Source organism: Camelus bactrianus, chromosome 10 (genome assembly GCF_048773025.1).
Source record: "Camelus bactrianus isolate YW-2024 breed Bactrian camel chromosome 10, ASM4877302v1, whole genome shotgun sequence".
NCBI lineage: Eukaryota > Metazoa > Chordata > Mammalia > Artiodactyla > Camelidae > Camelus > Camelus bactrianus.
The window spans coordinates 65,108,126-65,132,111 of record NC_133548.1 but is presented as its reverse complement, the minus strand read 5'-3'; the positions used below and the strand labels follow the sequence as shown (position 1 = coordinate 65,132,111).

Here is a 23,986-nt window from a genome sequence, read left to right as displayed (position 1 = left end):
TTGACATTTTCCCTTCAAATTACTTTCATAAACATATAAACCTAAACAAACAAAGCCCCCCACATTCCTTCCTGCTCTCTCTCCATTTTTCTGCCCTCCTTTTCATTACCAATCCTTGAAAAAGTTCTCCAAAAACCCTGATTCTCATGTCTCTTCTGATTCTGCCTTGAACTGATTCCAGTCAGGTTTTTGTCTCTAGTCTCTAGACTTCCAATGAAATAACTCTTGTCGAAGCCATCAGCGATATCCAGTTGTCCATTCCAATGGTCAGTTCTCAACTCTCATCTTGGTCGACTTACCAGTGACATCGAATCCATTGACGACTGTCTTCCCTTGGCACACTTTCTTTGCTTGGCTTTCAGGACGCCGCTCTTTCATGATTCCCAGTCTCTTTTGCTGGTTCCTTCATCTACCAGACGTCTAAGCGTGGGGTACCAAGAGGTTAGTCTTTGAACCTCATCTTTTTCTTCGTCTGCACTCACTTCCTAGGTGATAACATCCAAATTCATGGCTTTAAGTGTCTTCTCTATGCTGACAACTCCCAAATTTATATTTGTCAGCCTGGATCTCTCTCCTGAACATCAGACTCATATATCAAGTTGCCTATCTGACAGTTACACTTGGCTATGTTAAACATCTCAACCTTAACACATCCCAAGTTAAAGTCTTTATTTCCAACCCTCCCCCACTCCCCTCAAGTCCAAAAACAAAGCAGAACTGTTTATCTCACAGTCTCAGAAAATGATAACTCAAGTCAAAAATCTTATAGTTGTCCTTGACACCTTTCTTTCTCTCTCGGCCCGCCTCTAGTCCGTTGGTTAACTCTGCTGGCTCTGCCTTTGCGTCTGTCTGGAGTCTGGCCACTTCCCACTGGCACCACTGTGGTCCAAAACATTATCTCTCCCCTAAATTATTCCTATAGTCACCCTTACTGGTTTTCCTTTCCCATACGAACTATTCACATAGCTGACAGTGGTCTTTAAAACATAAATCAGATCATGGCACCCCTCTGCTCACAATCCTCTAATGTCTTTCCATACCACTCAAAGGAAAAGTTAAAATTCTGCCAATTACATACAAGGCGCTACAGTACGACCCTGCCCCTCCACTACCACCATCACTTTTCCCTCTTTTTCTGCACCAGCCACATTGTTCTACTAGCCAGACATCAGACTTACTAAACATGCTCCCACCTCAAGACTTTAGGAATTTCAGGACTTGGAATTCCTCCAGCCACGCCTTCACTGCCTTCAAGCCGAAAGTCAACTTAACCCTGAAATCTCCTCTGATCACCCCACCCTCTCCAGCTCACTCCTCCAGCACACCCTATGCTTTCTCTTTCTTTATAGCACCAGTCGCCATGTGATGTATTGTATGTTCACATGTTTATTACCTGTCTTCCTGCACTAAAATGTCTGCTTCATGAGGGCCAGGACTGTTTCATTTCCTGCTGCAACCCCAGGGCATAGTAGGAACTCGGAATATGTTTTTTTGAGTGGAAGGAAGGAAGAAGGGAGGGAGGGGAAATCCCTTTTCATCATCTTAGCGTGTGGGTCAGTTTTTAAGATTTCATTTATGGGTAGTTTTTTGGAAATCAGGTGTTCCATCAATGAAGACACACCTATCCATTCAAACTGGATTTGAGTTCACCCTTTGCTGAGGAATATTGTACAACTTAGTTAACTCCTCTAAAATCCTCTTTTTTCTCATCTGTGAAATGGGGGTAATAGTAAAATATCCTTCAAAAGACTATCATGGAGATTAGACAGGATATGTCTTTAAATTGTTCAGTAATATGCCTCGTACTTAGCAAGCCCTCAACACATGTTGGCTCTTGTTATTATTATTACTGGTAACTCCTTATGTATTTCATCCTAAATTATTTTTTAGATTACTACAGTTTAGGATTATTTTCAGAAATTATAAATTGTATATAGTTCTCATATATCACAAGAAAGGACAACTGGAAACATTTGACTGGTTCTTTCTCCCCCTTTTTAAGCTATATAAACAAATTTTTCCATAGAATTCTTTTCTCTGTTCTTCCTGTCTTATAATCTGAAAGTATTCTAAATCAAAAGTTTAGTTTTTCCTTCTTTTTCAGGATGCTAACAGTGTATAATGTATGGATCCTTTTCTTTGTGTTCCGAAAGCCCGTAATTCCATGCAAATACAGCCTCGAAGAGCATTGTGGGGTCTTTGTATCTGAATGGATGAAAGGACTCCACTATTTAGCCCTTGTGAGACACTACCATAGTTAGCTTCGGACATGCCCACAGTTAGTGCTCTTCCTAGAGTCTGAATATCTCTGCCAGACAGGGTGGTACGTGCGCCCTTCAGGCTTGGGGAGGGGGCAGTTTCAAAACATCAGCAGGAGAAAGGTGTCAGAGGGCATGCAGGAGGGGCGCCAGGTCTATTAAGGGTCTTGAAATCTGGTGCAGGTGGTAATTTGACAAACTGATCACCACGAGCTTCCGGCCACTGGCAGGAGTAGGATGGTCAGAATGACTCTTTGATCTCTAGTTTTTGAATTCTAGCCTTTGCCTTCTCCTTCACTTTCTTGCCCTCTGCTCTCTCCCCTCATGAACCAGCCCCCAACCACCACCAAATACAAGGAGGCAGTGTCTGTTCTCATGACTAGTCAGAGAGCAGTTCCAGACTCAGGGAATAAGTTGAACTACAACTTTCATTGCTTGAGACTAAGTCTGTCTGCACCGACATAGAGATCCAACCCAAAGTACCAGTGAGAGCTGATCACTGAGGCCAGTCGGTTTGGGTAAAGATTCAGATATGAGCAAAGGAACTTCAGAATCAACCTGATGATGAACTTAAAGGCAGGCCCAAGTGCCATTCTGATGTGTATTTCCCAGGGACTGCCCTCCTTAACCTCCTTTGTTAAGGCTCTGGAAGCCACAAATACATAATCTCGGGTGTACACCTCTCCTAAAAGTACAGTCTTTCTTCTACCATGAGAAGTTAAATAACGATTCTAAGAGTCACCAATACGAACTGAGCCTGGTTGGTATCAAACACTTCATGTGCATTATCTCCTGCAATTTCTTCACTCATGATCTCCATTTCACTACCGAGAAAAATAGAGATCGTAACACTTGAGGAACGTGCCCAGGATTTAAACTCAGGTCTGTCTAAGTGCAAAGTCTATCTTCTCAACAACTATGCCATCCTATCTGCAGAAAATGAACTTTGGCGTATGTCTTCCCCGTGGTATACAGAATCCTCTACACACTTTGACATACGTGAGTCATAGTTAATATGCCTCCACGGATTAGCTGTCTTACTACTTTCATTTTATTATTCTTTGCTCTTCTGCATTTATTGGAGTGAATTGACTCAACAGAAAACATGTCAGCAGCTTTATGCTTTCATTTTAGCCAACTGGAGTAGTGTGTACAAAAGGCTCTGTACATATATTATCTCATATGCTACACTGGGAGTTAAGCATCATACTTCTTTTACAGAGGAGGAAACAAGAGTTCAGAAAAATGAAGTGACTTAGTGCCGTATTATTCCTCCACCAAATGCAGGCCCTGTATCTTCAAGTTGTTGATTTGTTGCACTAGATGCCATTGGCTTATGTTTTCATATTGGGTGAAAACACGACGTATTTACCACTGCTTTATTAAAGAGACTCTGGCCGCGTTAGATTTGTATTATTTCTAATCCTGATACTATAGCAGGGCTCTGGAGTCAGGCTGCCTGCGTTAAAACTTTGGCTCCATCACTTACTATCTGGATGAATTATTTGACATCTCTAAATGCCATTCTCTCATCTGTAAAATGGGGATGCTGCTGGTGCCTATTACAGAAGCTCGTTACAGTTAAGAAGCAGGACAGTGCGTGAAGTGCCCAGCATAGTGACTGATGCATAGTTAGTTACCAACGCACGAGAGCTGTGTTGTTATTTATGGTAATAACTCAAATAAACATACATTGGAATTTCCTTGAAATTTGCATTACTCATGATCTATAAATTGCTCTAGTGTTCCATGCCGTCTACACTTAGTTTTACAGTCCCTTACCTTATAATTGACTCAGGTCTTTGCCCTAAAACCTTGACACAAGCCCCCAAATGTTACAAGCTTAGCTTCTACTTGGGAAAAGATGGGAGAGAAGCAGACCAGTTCAAGCCAAATGTTGTGTTTTAAAGGTAATTTGTGTACAGTGAGGTCAATGTGCCCTGGCTACAGAGATGCATAGAACCAGTTAGAGCAGATAACACCAGTTGGACTGAGTTAAAATAATCAGATTGGTTGGTTTGTAAGAATATGGTCTGTGAGACCATCTCAGACCCTGAAAACGTTCCTCCTACAGTTCATCATTGTTTCCTTCACAGTTCAGAGTTCACTGTTGTTAGTTTTAAATGTTGATCCCAGGAGGCTCCAGTTAAAAGATGTTCATTTTCTGAATGGGGTTTCCTAACAGGCTGCTTTGATCTTACCATGAGTCAACGACCATTACGTCATCCCTGTCACATACAGCTGGGTGGAGAGCTTAATTACCAATTACAAGGTGGTCTTTTTGTTTATAGAATGGCATGGTCATTTTCCTTCCCTTAGTGACTATAACTCAGCTTAAAGAAATCACAGCTGTATGCTAAAATGTTGAATACTCCAGGAGAATTCATGTTTTATATTTTCTGACCGAATTTCATACTTGAGTAGGGTTTCTTGTTTGTTTCTATCTTGTAGACATACTGGTTAAAATCTTCTACTTGAACTACTGGAGACTGGTCATTACTTAATTCTGAAAAGAGGAGTCAATAGGTACAAAGAATCCCTAAGACTACCTCATTTTGTTTTTCGTTAGATGTGACGTTTATTATTGGAAAAACAATATATTCGTTCTTATCACTGACTTCCCGTGGTAGTTTTGCTGTTGCTCTTTTCATTAACCCTTGCCCCGGCCTCCTGGGAGCCGCCTCATGGCTCCTCTCCCTTCTTCCCCTGACCTCCTAGTTCACAGGCAACTGGTTATCAGGAGTGATATTTACATGTTGAAAGAGAAAAAAATAAAACCTCCAAGTCAGTCTCTTAAGATGAATACGTACACCATTGCACGACCAGCTAAAATAGTTACATAGGACCTAGTCAAGCAATTAAAAAACACGACAAAGAGGAACATTGAATAATGTGGTAATGATGTTAGTTAATGTTACACCTCCACTGCCTTGTGAAACAGAATTATTTGAAAGAGGATTTCTGAAAATATTTTTATTGCTTTTTAAAGCATGGTGCTGATCATCATGGAAGCTATTTTTATGTAGACACAGGAGCAAAGTTATCTTATGTTCAATGCACCACTAAATTATATCAGCTTATCACTGTGTTGCCTAAGGGAACAAACAGATTTCAAAAGTTTAGTCTAGAAAACGGTGTTTAATCAATTTCTCATACCATCTTTGAACGTAATCTAGTAAGCAGATGTGGAGTTAACAGCTTATTATGTTCTCACTCCCTATATCCATTCAGAGTCTGCCAGGCTCAGAATGAAAGTCAAGACATGTGCACATAGAAACTCTGTAGATGTTTGTGGCATTTGAAATTAAACTAAGGGAGAGGGCTGCCTGGGCATCCCTTCAGACAGGGCACAGTGGAGCACAGAGACAGGAAATATGCCAGACTGCCTCTGCAGGAGGCCGCTGAGAACACGTGCATCAAGGAACAAGGAACTGCTTAATGATTAATCACTGTCAACCTTTGTTCTCGTTAAAGACTTGATTGTTGGACAAGGCTTGTAATGAGGGACTGTTTTGGTGTCTGTTGCTATGAGATTGTGTTCACTGATCCTCAGCTGATGTAAGCCGCTGTTCCCTTTTCGCCCAAGGAGAACAAACTTGAATGAAAATGCTCTAACAGTGCCTGCTAGTGGTGCTTTAAGAAGAGGCTCTGGACATCCTGTTTACCCAGTGTTCCTCCAGCCCCAAAATAGAGAACAGATATGCAGGAGTTTGGCTCAGCTGAATTCTAGCGTACGAGACTTTAGCCAACAAAACACAAAAACAAAAAACTTTGATAATAAAAGTAGATAAGAGTAGATTTTAAGGAAGTAATAGTATGAAGTCTCTCACCCAACCATACACAGGCACAAAATTTAAAGTTGTGTTACCGTTTCTCTTGCTTTCAATAAATAAAATATCAAATTGTGTTTGGCAAACCAAACGCTTAACCGCCCAATTGTGTGAAAGGCTGAAGTGTGGGTTGGCATTTTCCTAAAGGCTAAAGAAAAAAAAAATCCCACCTATTCTGCCATTGACTAGTTAGCTTATGGACTTTTGTACAACCATATCTGAATCTGTATTTTACTGCTGTAAAAGATTCAATGGAACATTTTAAAGGAGGGAAAACCACTATTTTTTAATGTAAAAAAAGTATTCTTCTGGGTTGACGTGACCTTACGACTCTAAAACTCTTATCAACATGGTTGCATCATTATCATGATGTTACTTTTAATATATATACTTATGTGACAGTACTGAGATACAGAATAACTAACACTATTGCTGATATTCTCAGATTATGACTATTACCCCCTAGCCAAACATACTTTTCTCTGACAAATAAAGCCTGCTATAGTTTTTTCTTTTTATTTTATTGAGTTATAGTCAGTTTACAATGTTGTGTCAATTTCTGGTGTAGAGCACAATTTCTCAGTTATACATAGACATACATATATTCATTGTTGCATTCTTTTTCACCGTGAGCTACCACAAGATCTTGTATATATTTCCCTGTGCTATACAGTATAATCTTGTTTATCTATTCTATATATACTAGTCAGTATCTACAAATTTCGGACTCCCAGTCTGTCTCTTCCCAGCCCCATCCCCCCTGGCAACAAGTTTGTATTCTATGTCTGTGAGTCTGTTTCTTTTTTGTATTTATGTTCATTTGCCTTTTTCTTTTCTTTCTTTCTTTTTCTTAGATTCCACGTATGAGCTATCTCATATGGTATTTTTTTCTCTCTTTCTGGCTTTCTTCATTTAGAATGACATTCTCCAGGGACATCCATGTTGTCATTTTTGTGGCTGAATAGTATTCCACTGTATAAATATACCACATCTTCTTTATCCAGTCATCTGTCGGTGGACATTTAGGCTGTTTCCATGTCTTGGCTCTTGTAAACAGTGCTGCTATGAATATTGGGGTGCAGGTGTCATCCTGAAGTGGGGTTCCTTCTGGATATATGCCCAGGAGCAGGATTCCTGGGTCATATGGTAAGTCTATTCCTAGTCTTTTGAGGAATCTCCACACTGTTTTGTACAGTGCCACCAGCAGTGCAGGAGGGTTCCCTTTCTCCAGCATCCGTCAGGCCTGCTGTAGTTTTTGATGTCTGCAGGAAGCAACTTTCCTTCTGGTTTACAGCATACATCACTGTTTGATTCAGAATATTGCATGTCCCTACTCTTCTCTCTTTTTTAATTCCCTATTCCTCTTAACTCATCCACAGTGTAATCAGGGAAGTTGAGGAGGGACTGTGTGAACCTCCAGCAGTCTCAAATGTGGCCTCTGTTGGCATCCTATGTCTCCAGCTAGTCTACAGGTTAACTACGAATGTTCCATTGATATCAGAGATGATTGCGTAGAACCCGGGGACCTGCCTCTTCCAGAGCGCCCCCTGCAGGTACAGGTAGGAAGGGACAGGGACAGGCCAGTTGACCTGCTCCTGTATCTCTCAGCTGATTTGCTCTAAATCCTCCAAAACAGGAAAACCAGTGTTTCGTTTAAATCTCTAAATAGAAATCAAGTTTGCTCGGCAAAATAGTCACAATGCATTTAACCTGTAAATACCTCAATTTTCAGTCTTGCCTCTCTGCTTGTATGTGTATCCGCATGTAATTAAAGATATAGAATGTAAATTTTCTCCAACCTCAGTATTTACATGTTGAAGCTACAATGAGGAGATAACCTCTGCTGAGACAGAAGTCAGGATGTTTACAATAATTATAACTGGCTTGGTCATTTAAGACATATTACAGTTTGTAACAAGTGGTTCATCCCCAAAGCTACAAATTGTTCCTGATTCAGTTCATGGACCTGCAAGCCACTAAGGAATATGTTTCAATAAGATGTGCTTTATAAATCTTGGTGGGCCTGAGTGTTTTCTCATCCTCGACCGGAGGTGTGAACGTTGAGGACTGTTTTGTAAGGTAGATCCCGGAACAGATGTCCTTGGACAGCACTTCTGGCCGCTAGCCGGAAATCCTGGGCGGAAAGAAAGCATATCAAAATGAATCACTTTCTGTATAATGTTGTGAATTATTATTTGCATTTAAATGGAAACGCTGCTGCCTTCCTTTGCTGTAATAGATGTGCACAAGTGCGTTGCCGTACCTTTCGTGGCTTCTCTAAGAACCGGAAGGACCAGGTATCAATGCCCACGTGGTTTTCTTCACCCTATAAGACCAAACTAGTAGTAAGTACGCAAGTTAGTTCCGCGGATGTTAAATTTGTCGAAAAGCTACTCACCACATACCAATAGCCTCTCTTTAATCTTTTTTAAGTCATAAATATAATTTACTCAAATAAACTATGTTATCCGGATTGATTGCTTTTCCTCTAAAAGTAGTGACCATCCCACTTTCTTTTATGACCAAGGACCCAGTGAAATCCAAAGATGAATACCTTCTCGGTCTGGAAAGCTATATTAGGGTATATGAATGAATGTCATATTACCTGGGAGAAAAATCATGACCCCGCCTGCCAAAAAGATGATTCAGGTAGAGTAAAGAACATGTATGAGAAAAATACTCAGATTTCTGAGGGGTCAAGGAAAAGTTGCAGCACTGGGGTATAGAAGGACTGCTGTGTGTGAGAATGACCGTCTTTAGCATTAAGCAATAGGTATTTATTTTAAAGGAACTGAATTGCCCTGCCTCTCATATGATCTATATAGCTACGTTCACATTACACCTAACCATGTTACTTTGTTTCTAAAGAGCTCGAAATACTTTAAGCTTAATTAACCCTCAAAATATTTACTAACTACCTCTTTAAAGTGGAATACTAATGCTTGCCCAATATCTTAAAAAAAAAAGCAACATTTAAAAATGGTTTTAGAATCTCAAGGGTGTCAATGCAGTTCTGTCTACAAGGAGAAAAGTTACAGTCAAGACCTGGCAAGGATTAGCTAAATATGATGAGCTGCAACCAAAAACCCATCAGGTGAATTAAGTTCTTGGATTATATAATCAAGCTGTGTCTTACTAACACCAAAACATTGGTTGATTCAGTTAATTTAGCAAAATAATTTTTTCAAGCCAATTACTTGGTAATACGTAGGCAAAAGAAAAAATTGTTGACTGATTTTAAGTTTCCATAATATTCAGTGTTTCATTCATTTCACATACTTGGCCCAAGTTCTGTGAAGTTTCTGGACAAACTAGAAATTTTTAAAATTATTTCTGTGTTTATTTTTTCTTATGTGGATGGCTAGATAACGATATTTTCCAATTATAAAGGGAAGCCAGTTGGCTCAAATTTAGTTACAGTTTGATTAAAATACTCAGAAATGCTCAGATATGTACTAAATGAGCTGTTGTTTGGATCCAGCCAGCAGCTGAAGAGCTGCTGCAGTCCCAGATGTATATCCTTTTAAAAAGGACCACATGGATCTGGAAATTGCAGAGCAATGTAAACACTGGAAACTGCACGATATATCAGTCTCCCTTCATGCATTCTCTTCTGATCAGCACTGAGGAACATAAGCCACAAATGTTTACCCAGTTGAAAAATCACTGGACAGTTATGTTCAAATCAAGGATCTGTTTCCAGTTACAAGTAACAGAATCCAATACAATCAACCTACCCAAATTGCTGAGAAAAGAAGGTTAAAAGTTCACATTAACGCTGTACGTGCTAAGTTTAAGTTCAACGTTTTAATCATAAAAAGATTGTATAATATCTTGAACTGACAAATAATAACAAATCTTCCTGAACAAAACATTTTATGTGATATTTGATGCTGATGTTTGCCTTCACTGAAATGTTTGATATGTATGTTACTTTCTAATAACAGCTAAATAATTTGAAGTCATGTTATAAATTACATATATCTGATTTGCAAGTAATTACTTATTCATTATTTATTTAATGACAAATATATACTGAATATGTCAGCCTTATGTGTGATGACAAGAATGCATCAATGCATAAAATAGTTCGTATTCTTAAAGTAGTAATAGTGTACGAAGAGAAAACATACATGTAAATAAATAATTGATATAGTCTATGAAAGAAACACAAGATCTGTTTGGGACTCAAGCAATACCAGTCACCTATGTTGACTATAATAGACCTACTTTATTCTGAATTCTCTATTCAGAGGAATTAATCTGCAGAGTCAGCTTGTGAACCCAAAGTTATAGGAGAAATGCTTGTAGATGAAAAAATGTCTTAAAAGGTGGTTGACAGCTAAAAATAATTTAAGACTCTTTACTCCACCTTCTAATTCCAAACAACAGAAACAAAGAAACTAAAATTTGTGTGTGTGTGTGTGTGTGCGCGCGCGTGCGCGTGCTAGATAGTCCTTATGTTATTCCTCAACGCAGTTAAGAAAAAGTTTAGGTACTTCTTTCTAGATTCATAGCCATAAAGTAACAGCAGATCTGGTAATAGTTTTACAGCTTACTTGATCAATGTATTTGTTTACTTATTTGTTTGTTTGGTTTTTTGGGATGTTAGGTAATTAGGTTTATTTATGTATTTAATGGAGGTACGGGGGATTGAACCCAGGACCTCGTGCGGGCGTTGTACCCCTGAGCTATACCCCCCTCCCTGATTTGATCAATGTAGACAGACAAGATAATCACACCAAAGAAAGTTGACCTTCCTCATTCGTCGGCGGTAGACTTTTCATTTAAGGTTATCATCTTTCTAAGACATTATTTTGGTACTCTGCAGATCAAAATGTGTTTGTATAGTTTGCATAAATAAGATTTGGTAAATAACCTGATTTTCTGGGAATTGATCCAAGTGAAACCTCTAATCTTTTGAAGTTCATCCCACAGTGATTATTAGGGAGAACTCAGCTTTTTTGAAGTCCCACTGAAGTATTTAGTGGCTTGCTTTCCTAATCCAAGGGAGACTTCAGGGCTGCATTTAACAGAGAACAGATGGCTCGTTTTCTAATGTCCTATGTGGTCATTATAATAATACATTCAAAAATAGCTAATCATGTCACAGTAGAGTAGATGGACACATTTGAGGACATGGACCATAGTCGCTCTACTGTATCAATGCAATTACCAAGATAACCTCTCATTTCTCAGACGAGGAGATAAGTCAGAATTCGTAGGCTACTTTGTAGGTCAATACGTTAGTGCAGAATGGATATTCAAAGCACGAAAATTATCTCTAGCAAAATATTTTGTAGACATTCTTTACAGAATTAGGGAAAAATACAGACCCTTTTACAGAATCAGTTCTGGGAAGTCAGATATTATGAGCAAAGCTATATAGTCCTGCACTGCGCGCTCCACACGGAATGCTATGAAGGGGTCCAGAGTTCAGCTTAATACATTTTTCAGCATTTCTATTCCCAGTTCACTTAAGTCAATCAGTTCAGAAGATGATCACCAGTAATCTTCCTCACTTTCGTTCCTCACTCCCCACTCCCAACCGGATCAATCTCATATTTGTTCATTATATGCAAAACCACTGCATGTCATAGTGTTAGGGTGCATTTTAGACTTCGTGGGGAAGAAAAGAAATCGAATTATTTCATCGCAGTGGTATTTATTGTCACCTTGACTCAATAAAAGTGGAATTCCAACAATTCTAGCCCTGGAATGGAATTTAGAGATTTTGATCTAACTTCCCTATCTTCAAGTTGGCGAAAGTAAGGCCCGGAGAGGTTAAAAAGAGAAGACTACAAAATTAAAAAGGTTCATAAGTCACATGAAACAGATTCCTACAAGAGGTAATAAAAGGATGTCATAGTGTGTAAGAAGAAGTAAAATTTGTCAAAGAAAATAATAGTTTAAAATAGGTGCTAACTTTTCTTGTATACTTGCTATGAGCCAGACTGTGCCATAAATTTTACCTGCATAATCTTATTTAGCTAACACAGCAATCATATGAGGAAGGCACTACTGTTTACTCCTTAATATTTAAGAAACCCAGACATAGAGACTTACAACTTGCCCTAGAACAATTAGCAAACTGTGGAGGAAATATTTAAATCCAGGCATTCTGACTACAAAAGCCAGATTTTTCATCACTATAGTATTTTGTCGTGAGATCTGTGAGAGTTTTTTTAGATTTTTCACGTCTCTATCTTAAAGAGATAAAAAGCTAAAAATAGTCTATAAAATCCTTAGTAAAGTGAAATTTCAGAGTCAAAATTCCATGCTGGTTTTTGTTCTATTTCCAAAGGAAAAATCTTACATTCTTTTCAAAGTATTAGAAGCTATCTTTGGAAATCAGTTCTTAAAAATTTCAGATTTGTTTCATGCATGATTTGGACATTATTTTTTTTCACAAAGAAAAAAGCCTATATATTTTTAAATTTTATTTATTTATTTAATTTTTTGAGTGGGAGGTAATGAAGTTTATTTATTTGTTCTACTTTTAGAGGAGGTGGTGGGGGTTGAACTCAGGATCTTGTATATGCTAAGCATTCACTCTTCCACTTGAGCTATATCATCCCCTCCATGATTTGGACATTATTTTGATTTAAGAACCATCCTGGGTTCAACCCTCAGTACCCCCTGTTAAATAAATAACTTAATACATACATACGTACATGCATACATACATACATATGTGCATACATACATACATATGTACATGCATACATACGTACCCCTCCTCCCCAAAGGGATTTTCTTCCTTTTGAACTGTGGTGTCATTTATCCCTTCTTGATGCTCCATTACTACTTGTTACTGGATTGCTTTCACTTTTAATGAGAACAGAAAATGCTGATAACTTATCCCACCATCCAAACATTTCTAGAGGAATAGCGCAAGTTAGTGTGTAAAACCAGTTCCTGATGTATGTCTGTTTGAAACAAATGTTTTTGTAAAGAGGAGGTATAAGCTTAAGAGTTACACATTATACCAAAGAGAGGAGAAGAGGGGATTAATATCAAAACGATTTACAGAAATAAACTCAACAAAAGATAAAATTGCACGTGAACACAGTTTTCTAATCTCAGTTTAGGTGGTGGAGGCGGTGGTGCAGATGCTTAGCTGTTGCTAAGTTCAAGTCACCGAGCTCTTCTCTGGCTGATCATTGTCTGTTGGTTTATTGCTGGTATTGTTACAAACACCACACTCTCCTCACCACCTGATGATCAGAAACTGTATATTAGTTAGCCCCGTGCCTCCCGTGCTTTGTATGTGTGTGTATATGTTTAAATTTATATTTATACTTATATTCAGTGAATATAAAATTGACTTAAGAGGGAATACGAATATCAATTTCAAGTCTATTGCATGCCTGATACTGCTATACTAAGCACTTTACTTTGTCATTTGTTCTTTTTTCTGATATTCAATTCATTTTTTATTTTTTATTGACGTATAGTTGATTTATAATGTGTTAGTCTCTGGTGTACAGCATAGTGATTCAGTTATACACACACACATATATATATTCATTTATATATTCGTTTTCATGTTCTTTTTCATTATGGGTTATTACAAGGAATGGAGTATAGTTCTCTGTGCTATGCAGTGGAACCTTGTTTGTCATTTGTTCTTAATAGCCACCCTTTGAGGTAAATATTATTACCCCCATACAAAAAAGTAGACTTGAGATCTGAACCTAGTTCTGTCTGATCCCAGAATAACTGTTTTCACTGTTGCTGCCTACCCAAATTGCTTTTAGAACCGAAGAATATTTTCTTAAATATGTTGCCTTTTACCAGGTTTTATTAAGCCTTCAAAGTATCTTGCATTATACAGGCATACATGTCAAAAAAAAAAAGAGAGACAAATTTCTTAACCTCTCTCCTCATCTTTAAAATGGGAATTATAATTAAAACAGAATTATTGTGAAGATTAAATGAGTAATAAATGTCCAACCCTCAACACATGGCCTGGCACATGGCTTCCAAAAGATGACAACTGTTAGTAGACATTGTGCTCCATCAGGGTCCTTCTTACAGCGCAGACACCCAGTCGTCGCCTCGTCATCATTGTCACAGCCTCCATCATCACTCACCACTAGCTCCTTTCCTTCCTCACACATCCTTTAGGCCCTCTCTAAGGAGACACACCCTTAAAAGCAACACTGGATTTAACAATATTGCTCAACCATTGCCTTCTCTCTCACCTTGGCTTTCCAGGTGCCTTTGAAAAGACCATTTTTATCCCATGTGTCTTCCAGCAGGAAGTTCTGTCCCCATTTTCTACTTCACACTTCTTCCTCATTTATTCGTGTATTTATTTCTACAAAAAAAAAAAAATTATGGAGAGCCCACTATACCCTAGGAATATCCTGGTCGACATCCCAGCCTTTTAGCATTTATAAAGGGAGATGGATGCCAACAAGCAAGCAGTTGTGATACGGAGTGACAAATGGTACCTAATGGGTCGGTGCCAGCTGTTAGCGAAGAACAGAAGAGGGGCACTGAGTAGCCTTGGGAGGTCAGAGAAGACTCCTTAAACACATGACATCTGAGCTGAGCCTGGAAAGAATGGGTGTTTACTTGGTACAGAGGGGCAGGGGAAGAATGTTCCAGGCAGAGAGGATGTGAGCATCTGCAAAAATGTGGAGAGGAGAAAGAGTGCTGTGAGTTTGGAGACTGCAAGTGGTTTAATACCACTGCGGTATAAAGTGAAGAGCTGCCATGTTGAGAGATGGAACTGGAGAAAGATACAGAGGCTAGATCATGGAGAAACTTATTTACCATTTTGGGGAGTTCGGTCTTGATTCCAAAGGCAATGAAGAGCCACGAATGGTTTCAGCTGGGAGTGCAGTGTAGGGGATGTATCCAAGGGGAAAATCATTTCATTCCTTCCAGAGATACTAACCTTTGAGGGATGGGAGGTAAAGTTCTCAACCTGAGGTCCATGGATGTTTAGGAGATTTGTAAGCTGCCAAGAATTGTAAACAAAATTGTTAGTCATATGTGTACTGGAGGGGCGGGGAGGAGAGACAGAATCCATAGCTTTGTGAAATCCTCAAAAAGCACTGTTCTCCAAAGACAAGTTTGAAACCACTGCTCTAGGGGCAGAAAGCGAAAAGCTAACTTACAGAGCAGAAATTTCAGGTCTGCCACAAAGGGCCCTTCTAAAGTTGAAGAGTATCTCTTTTCAGAAAAATTTCTCATTCCTTCCCCTGAGTTACCAAAGTCTTCCCACTCCACCCTGACCCACTGACGTTTTGTTCCTGGCCACTCTCCCACCTAAACGCTGCTTCCTCGCTCATGGAACTGTTCTCCTGAGCCAGCCCATAAGAAGTGTCCACCTCAGAGGCTAAGAATAGACACAGTGTCCTGGTGACTTGAAAATTAGGTAACATTTGAAGGGTGAACTCGGCGGTGACCACAAACTCATTCTAATCTTTTGAACCGAACAGATTATAAACATATTATCAGGGTTTCCCTGCAGGGTGGAGAAGGTCCTGAGCAAGCGAAGAAAAATGTTCTATTAAATAGAAGAGAAAAGCAGCTACTGTTTATAGTTGGAAAGGATTAAAAAAAAAAAAACTAATCTTAATACAGCCTTCACTGTTTGCATGTTCCACCTTTCCACATCTCCCTTACCCCTCTGCCCTGCCAACAAGCCAGCTCTATCAGACAAGCTATATTCTCTCAAGCAAATAGATTTTATTCCATTCATTTCTCCTTAAGATATCTTCCTGGATTTGGATATGTGTCCTTCATCTTTTAGTTAGGTTTTGTGACCTCGTATGGGCCAATACCTTAACCTTTCTGGGCAGTGTCTTCATCTGTCAAAATGCAGTTGGATGAAAGATCTATATAACACGTTGCTTTTCGGTTTTCGCTGTTTGTGACGGTAGCTGGAGTGGAGGGCTATTGGAAAGCAGCTCTTGTGACAGATATTTCTTACTCCCAACTTGCCTGTTCCTTCCGAGGATTGCTGGGTACTTTTCTCTAAGGCATTTTACCATTTTAATGTAAAAGACCAAAGGACTTAGCATGACTTGGTTAGAACAGCCAAATAGATTTTTTCCATAAAGGGCCAGAGAGTAAATATTTTCAGCTTTGGGGGCCAAAAGGTGTCTGTCACAGCTATTCAGCTCCATCGTAGTGTGGAAGCAGCCACAGACAATATATAAATGAATGTGCGTGGCTACGTTCCAATACAATTGTATTTACCAAAAAAGTTGGCAAGCTGGACTTGACTGGTCGTGTCATAGTTTATAGTGACCCTTGAAATAAAAGCCTGGAAACCTGAAGATAGCAGTGTTTTAGCCCTTCGGGCTTTCTGTTTCAAAGTTGTTTCCTGGATGGTTTCCTGATCATTGTTCTGTTGTCGTCGTCATTGTTGTTTTCGTGTCAAACCAGAACCGTTGGATTCTTCCAGCCACCCACAGCCACCTCACCACCCATGCCCCAGATAAATAACTGAAGGGCCAGCTTGTGGGGAATCTGAAACAGTTAAGGCAACTTGTTTCTCAGGCAGAGAAACAGACAAATGGCTTCCTAAGTAGACAGTTCAGAAGATGAATAGCCCTGGGGAAGAGTCAGGCAGTGAGTTCACTGAGACACGGGGAGAAGGGAGGGAAGAGACGAGGGGGGAGAGAAGAAAGATTGATTGAATTCAGAAAACCAGTTTGTAAGATCTACTGTACAGACTTGCCCAGCTGGGGACTTTATCTTGAATTTGTTTTGCAAATTGCAGATGCCTGGCTTTGGAAGCCAAGAAAAAGAAAGGGCAGTCATTGCACGCCAAAACACTCTCATGGATCCCAAGTAACTTACTTCATTTTTGTGGGGGGAGGGAGATCATTATATAGCCCCCTTCCAAAATAAGTTAAGAGAAACAGAGAGCCATTTTACCCAGATGCCCAGAACAAGACAAATATTTTTAGACTTTTTTTTAATCTTAAGAGAACAATACCTGCCTGATAACTGCTTGCTTTGTGAAACTTACTGTGTCACTGTTCAGCCCAGAAAACTGCTTTAACGGTAAAATGGACCGAACTCAACGAGTCTTAACATTTCAACATACTTCGGTGAAACCAGGGGTATTTTGGTTGCTGTTTTAGGACGCGTCTAATTTGGATCCCTTTCGACCTTTTGCTGAAATCAGCCCTCCTTCACAGAACCATTGCATTCTATTAAAGTCAAAGAAAGAGGCAATCTTAGCAGTTTTATTAGTTAGCATTTTTAAAAAGATCTTTCACAAATTGACCGTGATTTACAGAGCTGTTTTGTCAAAGTCAGACCTAGGGGCCAGACTGCTACTCTAGTGTTTGTTACTGAGATTTACAAGGTGTTCTTCATACATTCTCTTCCTGTAAATTTTTATGCCTGAAGTTTTAAAGAAGAGGGTATTGATGAATTAGCTGTTAGGGCTGGGATAGTAGGGGGTTGCTTCTAATTTCTAATCTGGACATTTTTTCAAAAGGACTTCAGACTGGCTGTAAGAGAAATGTAGGCGATAACAAGGACTGGTAATTTGTCCTTTAAGGAAAAGGAGTTCCCACTTAAAAGAGTTTAGCTGTTCCCTTAATTTTCTGCCAGGTTTTATAGGCATAGTTTGTGATCTGGTTCTGTTAGTACTTCCTGTTGTGATCCATGGACAAAATCTTTTTTTTTTTTAATTGAAGTGTAGTCAGTTACAATGTGTCCATCTCTGGTGTACAGCATCATGTCCCAGTCATGCATATACATACATATATTCTTTTTCATATTCTTTTTCATTAAAGGTTATTACAAGATATTGAATATAGTTCCCATGCTATACAGAAGATATGGGCAAGATCTTAAGTCAACAAAGTAACAAATTTGGGAAAGCATTCGTTTACCCTGTTTTCCATATATTAAAACATGCATCCAGCTTCCTATACACGTAAATCAACCTTACACACTGCCATTCACTGGTGAACATCTTTTGATTTATCCAGGTAAAATGTTTGGTCATGATATACATGATAAGCCAAATGGTCTCCCAACATTCTTGAGACCATTCTGGAAGACAAATCTCCCATCCATATCCTGGTTGGAAAACCTGGAAGTGCAGACAAGCTGGGAGTTTTCCAGTGGGCTGTGTGGCCTTTGATCCCCGAGGTCTGAAGAATGCCGGATGCTTAGAAGATGCTCAACAAATACCTATTGAATATAAACAAGAGTAGAGTGAAGATAATCATTTGAACAATATAGCTAGATTGTTGGCAGAGCTTTATTAAAAGAATACAGGCATGCTTTCATTGCTCTAGTCATCCTGGGCTGGATTAAAACAAGGACTAAGAAGCTTTAACCATCTTTAAGCACTTGGCATACTACCCTAACTCAGTGACTTAACTAGTACTATCTAAGAAGTTCATAGTAGACTAAATGTAACTTGAACTCAGTGGTAATGGAAGTTAAAGCAGGCAAGAAATAAATGAAATAAGAATGGCAGCAGAATTAATAATCAGAGAGCTACAGGAACTGCCCCGAACCAAAGACTGCTTCCCGGGAATCACTCAGATTTGTCTGATTTCCTTTTGTTACTTTTCGCAGACAGCATTTCTTTCTCCTCAAATAAAATATTCCTGGGACACACAGCAAAAAAAAAAATCTTAAATACACACACACGCACACTCACATAGATGTGGAAAACTATCTGTAAGTGCAAATTGAATGTAAATTGAGATTAAATCCCAAGAGGATAGTCAGAAGCCTATTTTGTAGGCTAGCATTAATTACTGTAGTTTATTGGTAGAAACAGAAAAAAAAACCACACACACACACACACACACAAAATGAAAGGTCATTCAAGTTCCTGATTTGAACTAGTCTCTAGAAACCTGGGTTTTCTAGCATATAAAAGACTACATTAGTAGAAATAGCCTAATTCATTCCCAGTCTCACACACACACACTTCCATCTCTGGGCTGAGGATGTGCCATTTTTACCATGACCTTCACGGATTCCCGAGGAGAGAAATGAGTGTTGAGGGAGACACAGATGATTTCTATTAAGTCAAGTTCTACATGGGCTGAGCGTAAGGCAGAGAGTAAGGCTGAATATGGAAAGCAAAGCCAACACATAGGAGCATATTTTTCTTTCACAATATTTTATGTACTAAAGTTGGCACAGTATCTTGGCAATGACAGCAAGCCTGTGTAAGGAGGTGTTTTGTGTTTCATAGCTAACATAAGGGCAAAAAAATGGAGCAGCCACCAAATATTACTTCCATCCTGAACTGAAGGAATGTGTATGTGAGAGTATACGGCACATCCCATGGGCTGAAAACGACAAGGTTTAAAAATCCACAGAATTCCAGAAGAGAGCTTATCTCTTATGTTATTACATCTTTAGTATTATAAAGGAGTGAAACTAAATTTAGCACAGTCCATCTGTTTGATGGCAGAGATAGAAAGAGGCATAGTTACATTTTCTTGGCATGCTGATCTTTTATAAATCTTAGTGGAGGGTGGTTTTCAAGATTTCCCTGGAAATTATTTTGATGTTTACCAATTCTGCCGACATTAAGCACTCTGTCCACCTCTTTTCTTTCTCTTCATTTCCCCCTTTCTAAATCCTTTTTTCATCCTTAAAAAATAAAAAACTGTCCCGGCACAGAGTAGATACCCAGTGAAATTTATCAAATTCATTAATGGATGGATGGATGCATGGGTGACTAGATGCGGGATTGGGAGATCTGGATTTAATCCTAGGGCACTATTGGGTATCATTCCACCTAATGGAAATTATTATGCTTTGCTTTTTACTGTATGTGGGTCTTGTGATGTGTGTATCTTAGATTCCCAGATAAAATAAAAGCCAGAGATCTTAATTTCAAATGCCACCATGGGGGTCCAGGTAAAGTAATAGAAATGAGGGAAAAGGTTAGATATAATAAAACAACAAATGGTGGGGACTGTGGGCAACAGGAGAGCACAAAGGCCTACCTGTTTTTAAAAAAAATGACTACTCAGCCATAAAAAAAAAAAGAGTGAAATAATGCTATTTTCAGCAACATGGATGGACCTAGAGATTATCATACTAAATGAAGTAAGTCAGAGAAAGACAAGGATATGGTATTACCTATATGTGGAATCTAAAAAGAAAAAACATGGCACAAATGAACTTAGGTACAAAACAGAAACAGACTCACAGGCACAGAAACAAACTTGGCTATCTAAGGGACAAACTGGGAGTCTGGGATGCGCAGATACAAAGTACTCTATATAAAATAGTTGAACAACAAGGTCCTCCTGTAGAGCGCAGAGAACTACATTCAGTATGCTGTAATAACCTATAATGATAAAGAATGTAAAAAAGAATATATATATGTATCACTGAATCACTATGTTGTGCACCAGAAATTAACACAACACTGTAAATCAGCTATACTTCAATTAAAAAAAAAAAGAGGTCAAACACACCACATGTGCAATCCAGGTACACTCACAGCATAAGCTCCTTCACGAAAACAATTGTTTTTAAAACATCTCTGCCATACACAGAGTAATACAAAGATAGGTAAATAAGGAAACTATTAATTGCTGAAAGGTATCTAATACCTGCTAAGTGCCTGGAACTGTTCTCAATTTCAGCTGGCCTAATATGATGTCAATATAATTACCTTCATTTTACATACAAGGACATGAAGGCACACTACTTAGTAAATGTATCTTGGTTGCCCTATTAACAAATATTTGGATGTTAAGAAAAAAAAAAAAAAACGGCACAGCAAAGAACCAAGTGTCAGGGCCCTGAGCTGAGCCGTTAAGCTACATGCAAGAAGCAGGGTCGAAGTGGTTGTAGGACACGTGGAGTGAAGTCTTTGCCCAGAGCCATGATAGATTTCCCGCTGATTGACCTGACTGGGCATTGGGTGCAGACGTGTTAGAGGATGGCTCCTTTCAGCTGCCCAGAGGATGTTCCTGCCTCAGAGCTGACTCCCAATTATTTTTCCTTAACCCGAGGAGAGGACCGCCCCCTCCCGGTCCCCACACCCCTGCCCTTCTCCCTAAAGCCCTCCCTCCCACCTGCCTGACTGAGGCTGCTCCCCCTTGAGCGGAGCACTCAGCAACATTTACTGCAGGGGCAGCTGGGTTGGCCAAGGTTTAAAGCCTGAAACTCTTTCTCTTCAACTTCTCCTGTCCCAGCTGAGAGCCGGCAGCGCGCAGTGAAGTTCTCAACTGCTTCCGGCGAAGTGACGTCTCGGAGCACAGGTTTCTCATTTGCAAACTTAGAGTGATGATGCTAGTTCTTGGTCCTTGTTGTGTTACGAGGATGAAATGAGATAAATCCCATAAAGCGCTGCACACAGTGACTGGCCTGAAATAAACCTCAGTGCGTGGTCATTTTAGGATTATTTTGTATCCCCTGCTTTTGAGGCAGTTGGTCAGCTCTGTAGCCCCAGCGATTGCTAAAGCAAGACCACGTTTCCTGCACCCCCAGGCTGTGGACTGGTGGCTTTTTTTTTTTTTTTTTTTAGCTCAGCAGATAACCAAAGAAAGGAGATAAAACAACAGAGACTGTCCACAACTGGAGTGCCTGCACTGCTCCTCGGACATCACTGGAGTTGCTTTGTCTTTTTAATCTCTTATAACCTCACACAGTCCAGCTGGGGAATGAAAATTGGACTTCATTGCTCCCACAGATCTAGTGTCTCAAAGAGCATTCCCCGGATCAATGAGCTTCAGAATCACCTGAGTAGGTCCCCGATCTGCCCCGCCTCAGAATTTCTGGAGCAAAGCCTGGGCGTGTGTTTCACAGATGAATATCCGTCCAAGTGTGTGGATCTTTAATCTAAAACTTGGTTCTGTATATTCCTGTATTTTTACATGTAAGTGATACAGGAAGAACGGATGTGGGGCATGAGGAGGGCTGTGCCCGAGGTCTCAGCTGAGCCCCTGGGACGGGCCCTGCCAAGTGTGGGTCCTCGGCTTCGCACAGGAAAGAATTCAGGAGAGAGCCACAGTTGCCTAAAGGCAGATTTATTTAGAGAGATACATACTGCATAGAGTGCAAGCTATTTCAAGAGGCGAGAGAAAAGCCACGAGGGGTGGGAGCTCAAATTAAAGTAAAGGTAGGTACACACTCCATAGACAGAGTGTGGACCTGTCTCCGAAGACAAGGGAGCAAGAGAGGCGTCCCGAGGCACGATGTTGCCAGTTTTTATGGGCTCGGTAGCTCCACACGCCAAGTGGGAGGACCATTCCAACTACCCTAGGGAAGGGGCTGTGATTCCCAGGGACTGGGCCACTGCCCACTCTTTGACCTTCTATGGTTAGTCTTGGAACTGTCATGGCACCTGAGGGCATATTATTCACCATGCTAACATATTACAATGAGCATATAATGAAGCTCAAGGTCTACTAGAAGTCAAACCTCCTGCCATCTTGAGCTTCAAGGTCTACCGGGAGTTGAATCTTCTGCCATTTTGGTGTGAATTGCTGTGTCATTCCTTGAATGGCTGTGCCCTGCCCCCTTCCCTCCTGTCTCATAAGCATGGAATTTCTTCCTGAATTAGATGATAAATTCTCCAAAGTGAGCATTGTGTTTTCTAGTTTTCTTATAACCCCAGCCGTGTACTGCTCAGTCCTAAAGACACCATTGGGAATTAGTGAAAATATCGGCTAGGTTTAGCTTTCTGCCCTGTGGGGTCAATGCCTAAAGATTGGTAGAGACCTGAAATTAGAATGGCAAGTCACCAGTACCCAGTATTGTTTAATATGCAATTGTGAGTCTTTAACCAATACTTCCTTATTGTCAGTTGGTGTTCAACTGATTAATGCACTGAGATTCCTGACTTACCGATCAGGGAGAAAAATTAACAAGTCTCGGAAAAGCGAAGTCCCTTCCAAGTTTCAGTGTTTATGAAACATAAACTCAACAGGTCTTCCTGCCTTATCACAGAAAGCTAGGCCCCTTCTGTCCAAAATGGTTACTCAACTTTTAACCTCATGAATTGAAACGATTTTTATTGCAGGGTTAGCAACGACATGTGCTAACTTTAGGAAGAAGGAAGAACTTGTTACTTTATGATGTGTTTGTTCCTGAGCAATTGAGAAGTTTGCCATATGTTTTCATGGTGATTTTCTTTGAGGTTTCATAAACGCCTTCTGGAATGTGGAGGGTCCACCGTCAGAGTCATCTGGGAGCTTTTCCAGCACCCTGATGTCCTTAACCCGGCTGCCTCTGGTTGCTGTGATATACAATTATTTTCTCTACATTAAAAAAGAAAATAGTTCTCTGATCTCCAACCCATTAACCGTGTTTGATCTTAACAAGTTGACAAATGTTCAGAATCAAAGCTTATGATCTTTGTACGACTTTTTTCTTCTTTGAATTCACAGTAGCTTTCCACCCCACCCCACCCCACCCCCACCACCCCTGCCCCTTCTCTTTTTTAGGACCAACAGTCTGTGGTAGGCCAGAACCCAGGCCCCAGTCCAAGTCCCAACCCCTGCTCAAATCCAAACACTGGAAGTGGTTACATGAACTCTCAGCAATCACTGTTGAATCAGCAATTGATGGGAAAGAAACAGACTCTACAGAGGCAGATCCTGGAGCAGAAACAGCAGCTTCTCCTCCAGCAGCAGATGCTGGTTGACACGGTAAAACCTTCTCCTAATTTCTACTGCACGCACCTGTTGGCCCAACAGAGGGAATTCATTATTTTCCATTTCTGCTTACTGCCCTTTTCTCTGGGTCTACCTATGTGACAGCAACCAGGGTGTCCTGGCTGTAAGAGAGGCTAATTCTGTACATGCAAAGCGCTGCGGGGCAAACACAAAACAAAACAAAACAAAACAAAACAAACCACTTGATTTACCAGCTGCTGAACAGTTGGAATGCAGGCACCTGAGCTAACTCGCCCTGCCCAGCCCA

At 40.0% G+C, this 23,986-nt stretch overlaps 1 protein-coding gene across 2 annotated transcripts in view; it reads left to right on the top strand.

The window, feature by feature from the left end:
• The window catches only part of MAML2 (mastermind like transcriptional coactivator 2), a 342,067-nt gene that overhangs the window by 303,539 nt on the left and 14,542 nt on the right, over positions 1-23,986 (top strand). The window contains exon 3 of one of the 2 annotated variants that reach the window (XM_074372916.1): positions 23,509-23,712. The exons of the other annotated variant lie outside the window; for it this stretch is intronic. Within the exon in view, the coding sequence (XP_074229017.1) occupies positions 23,509-23,712 (204 nt within the window). The remainder of the gene's footprint in view (positions 1-23,508; positions 23,713-23,986) is intronic. 2 annotated transcript variants of the gene reach the window in all.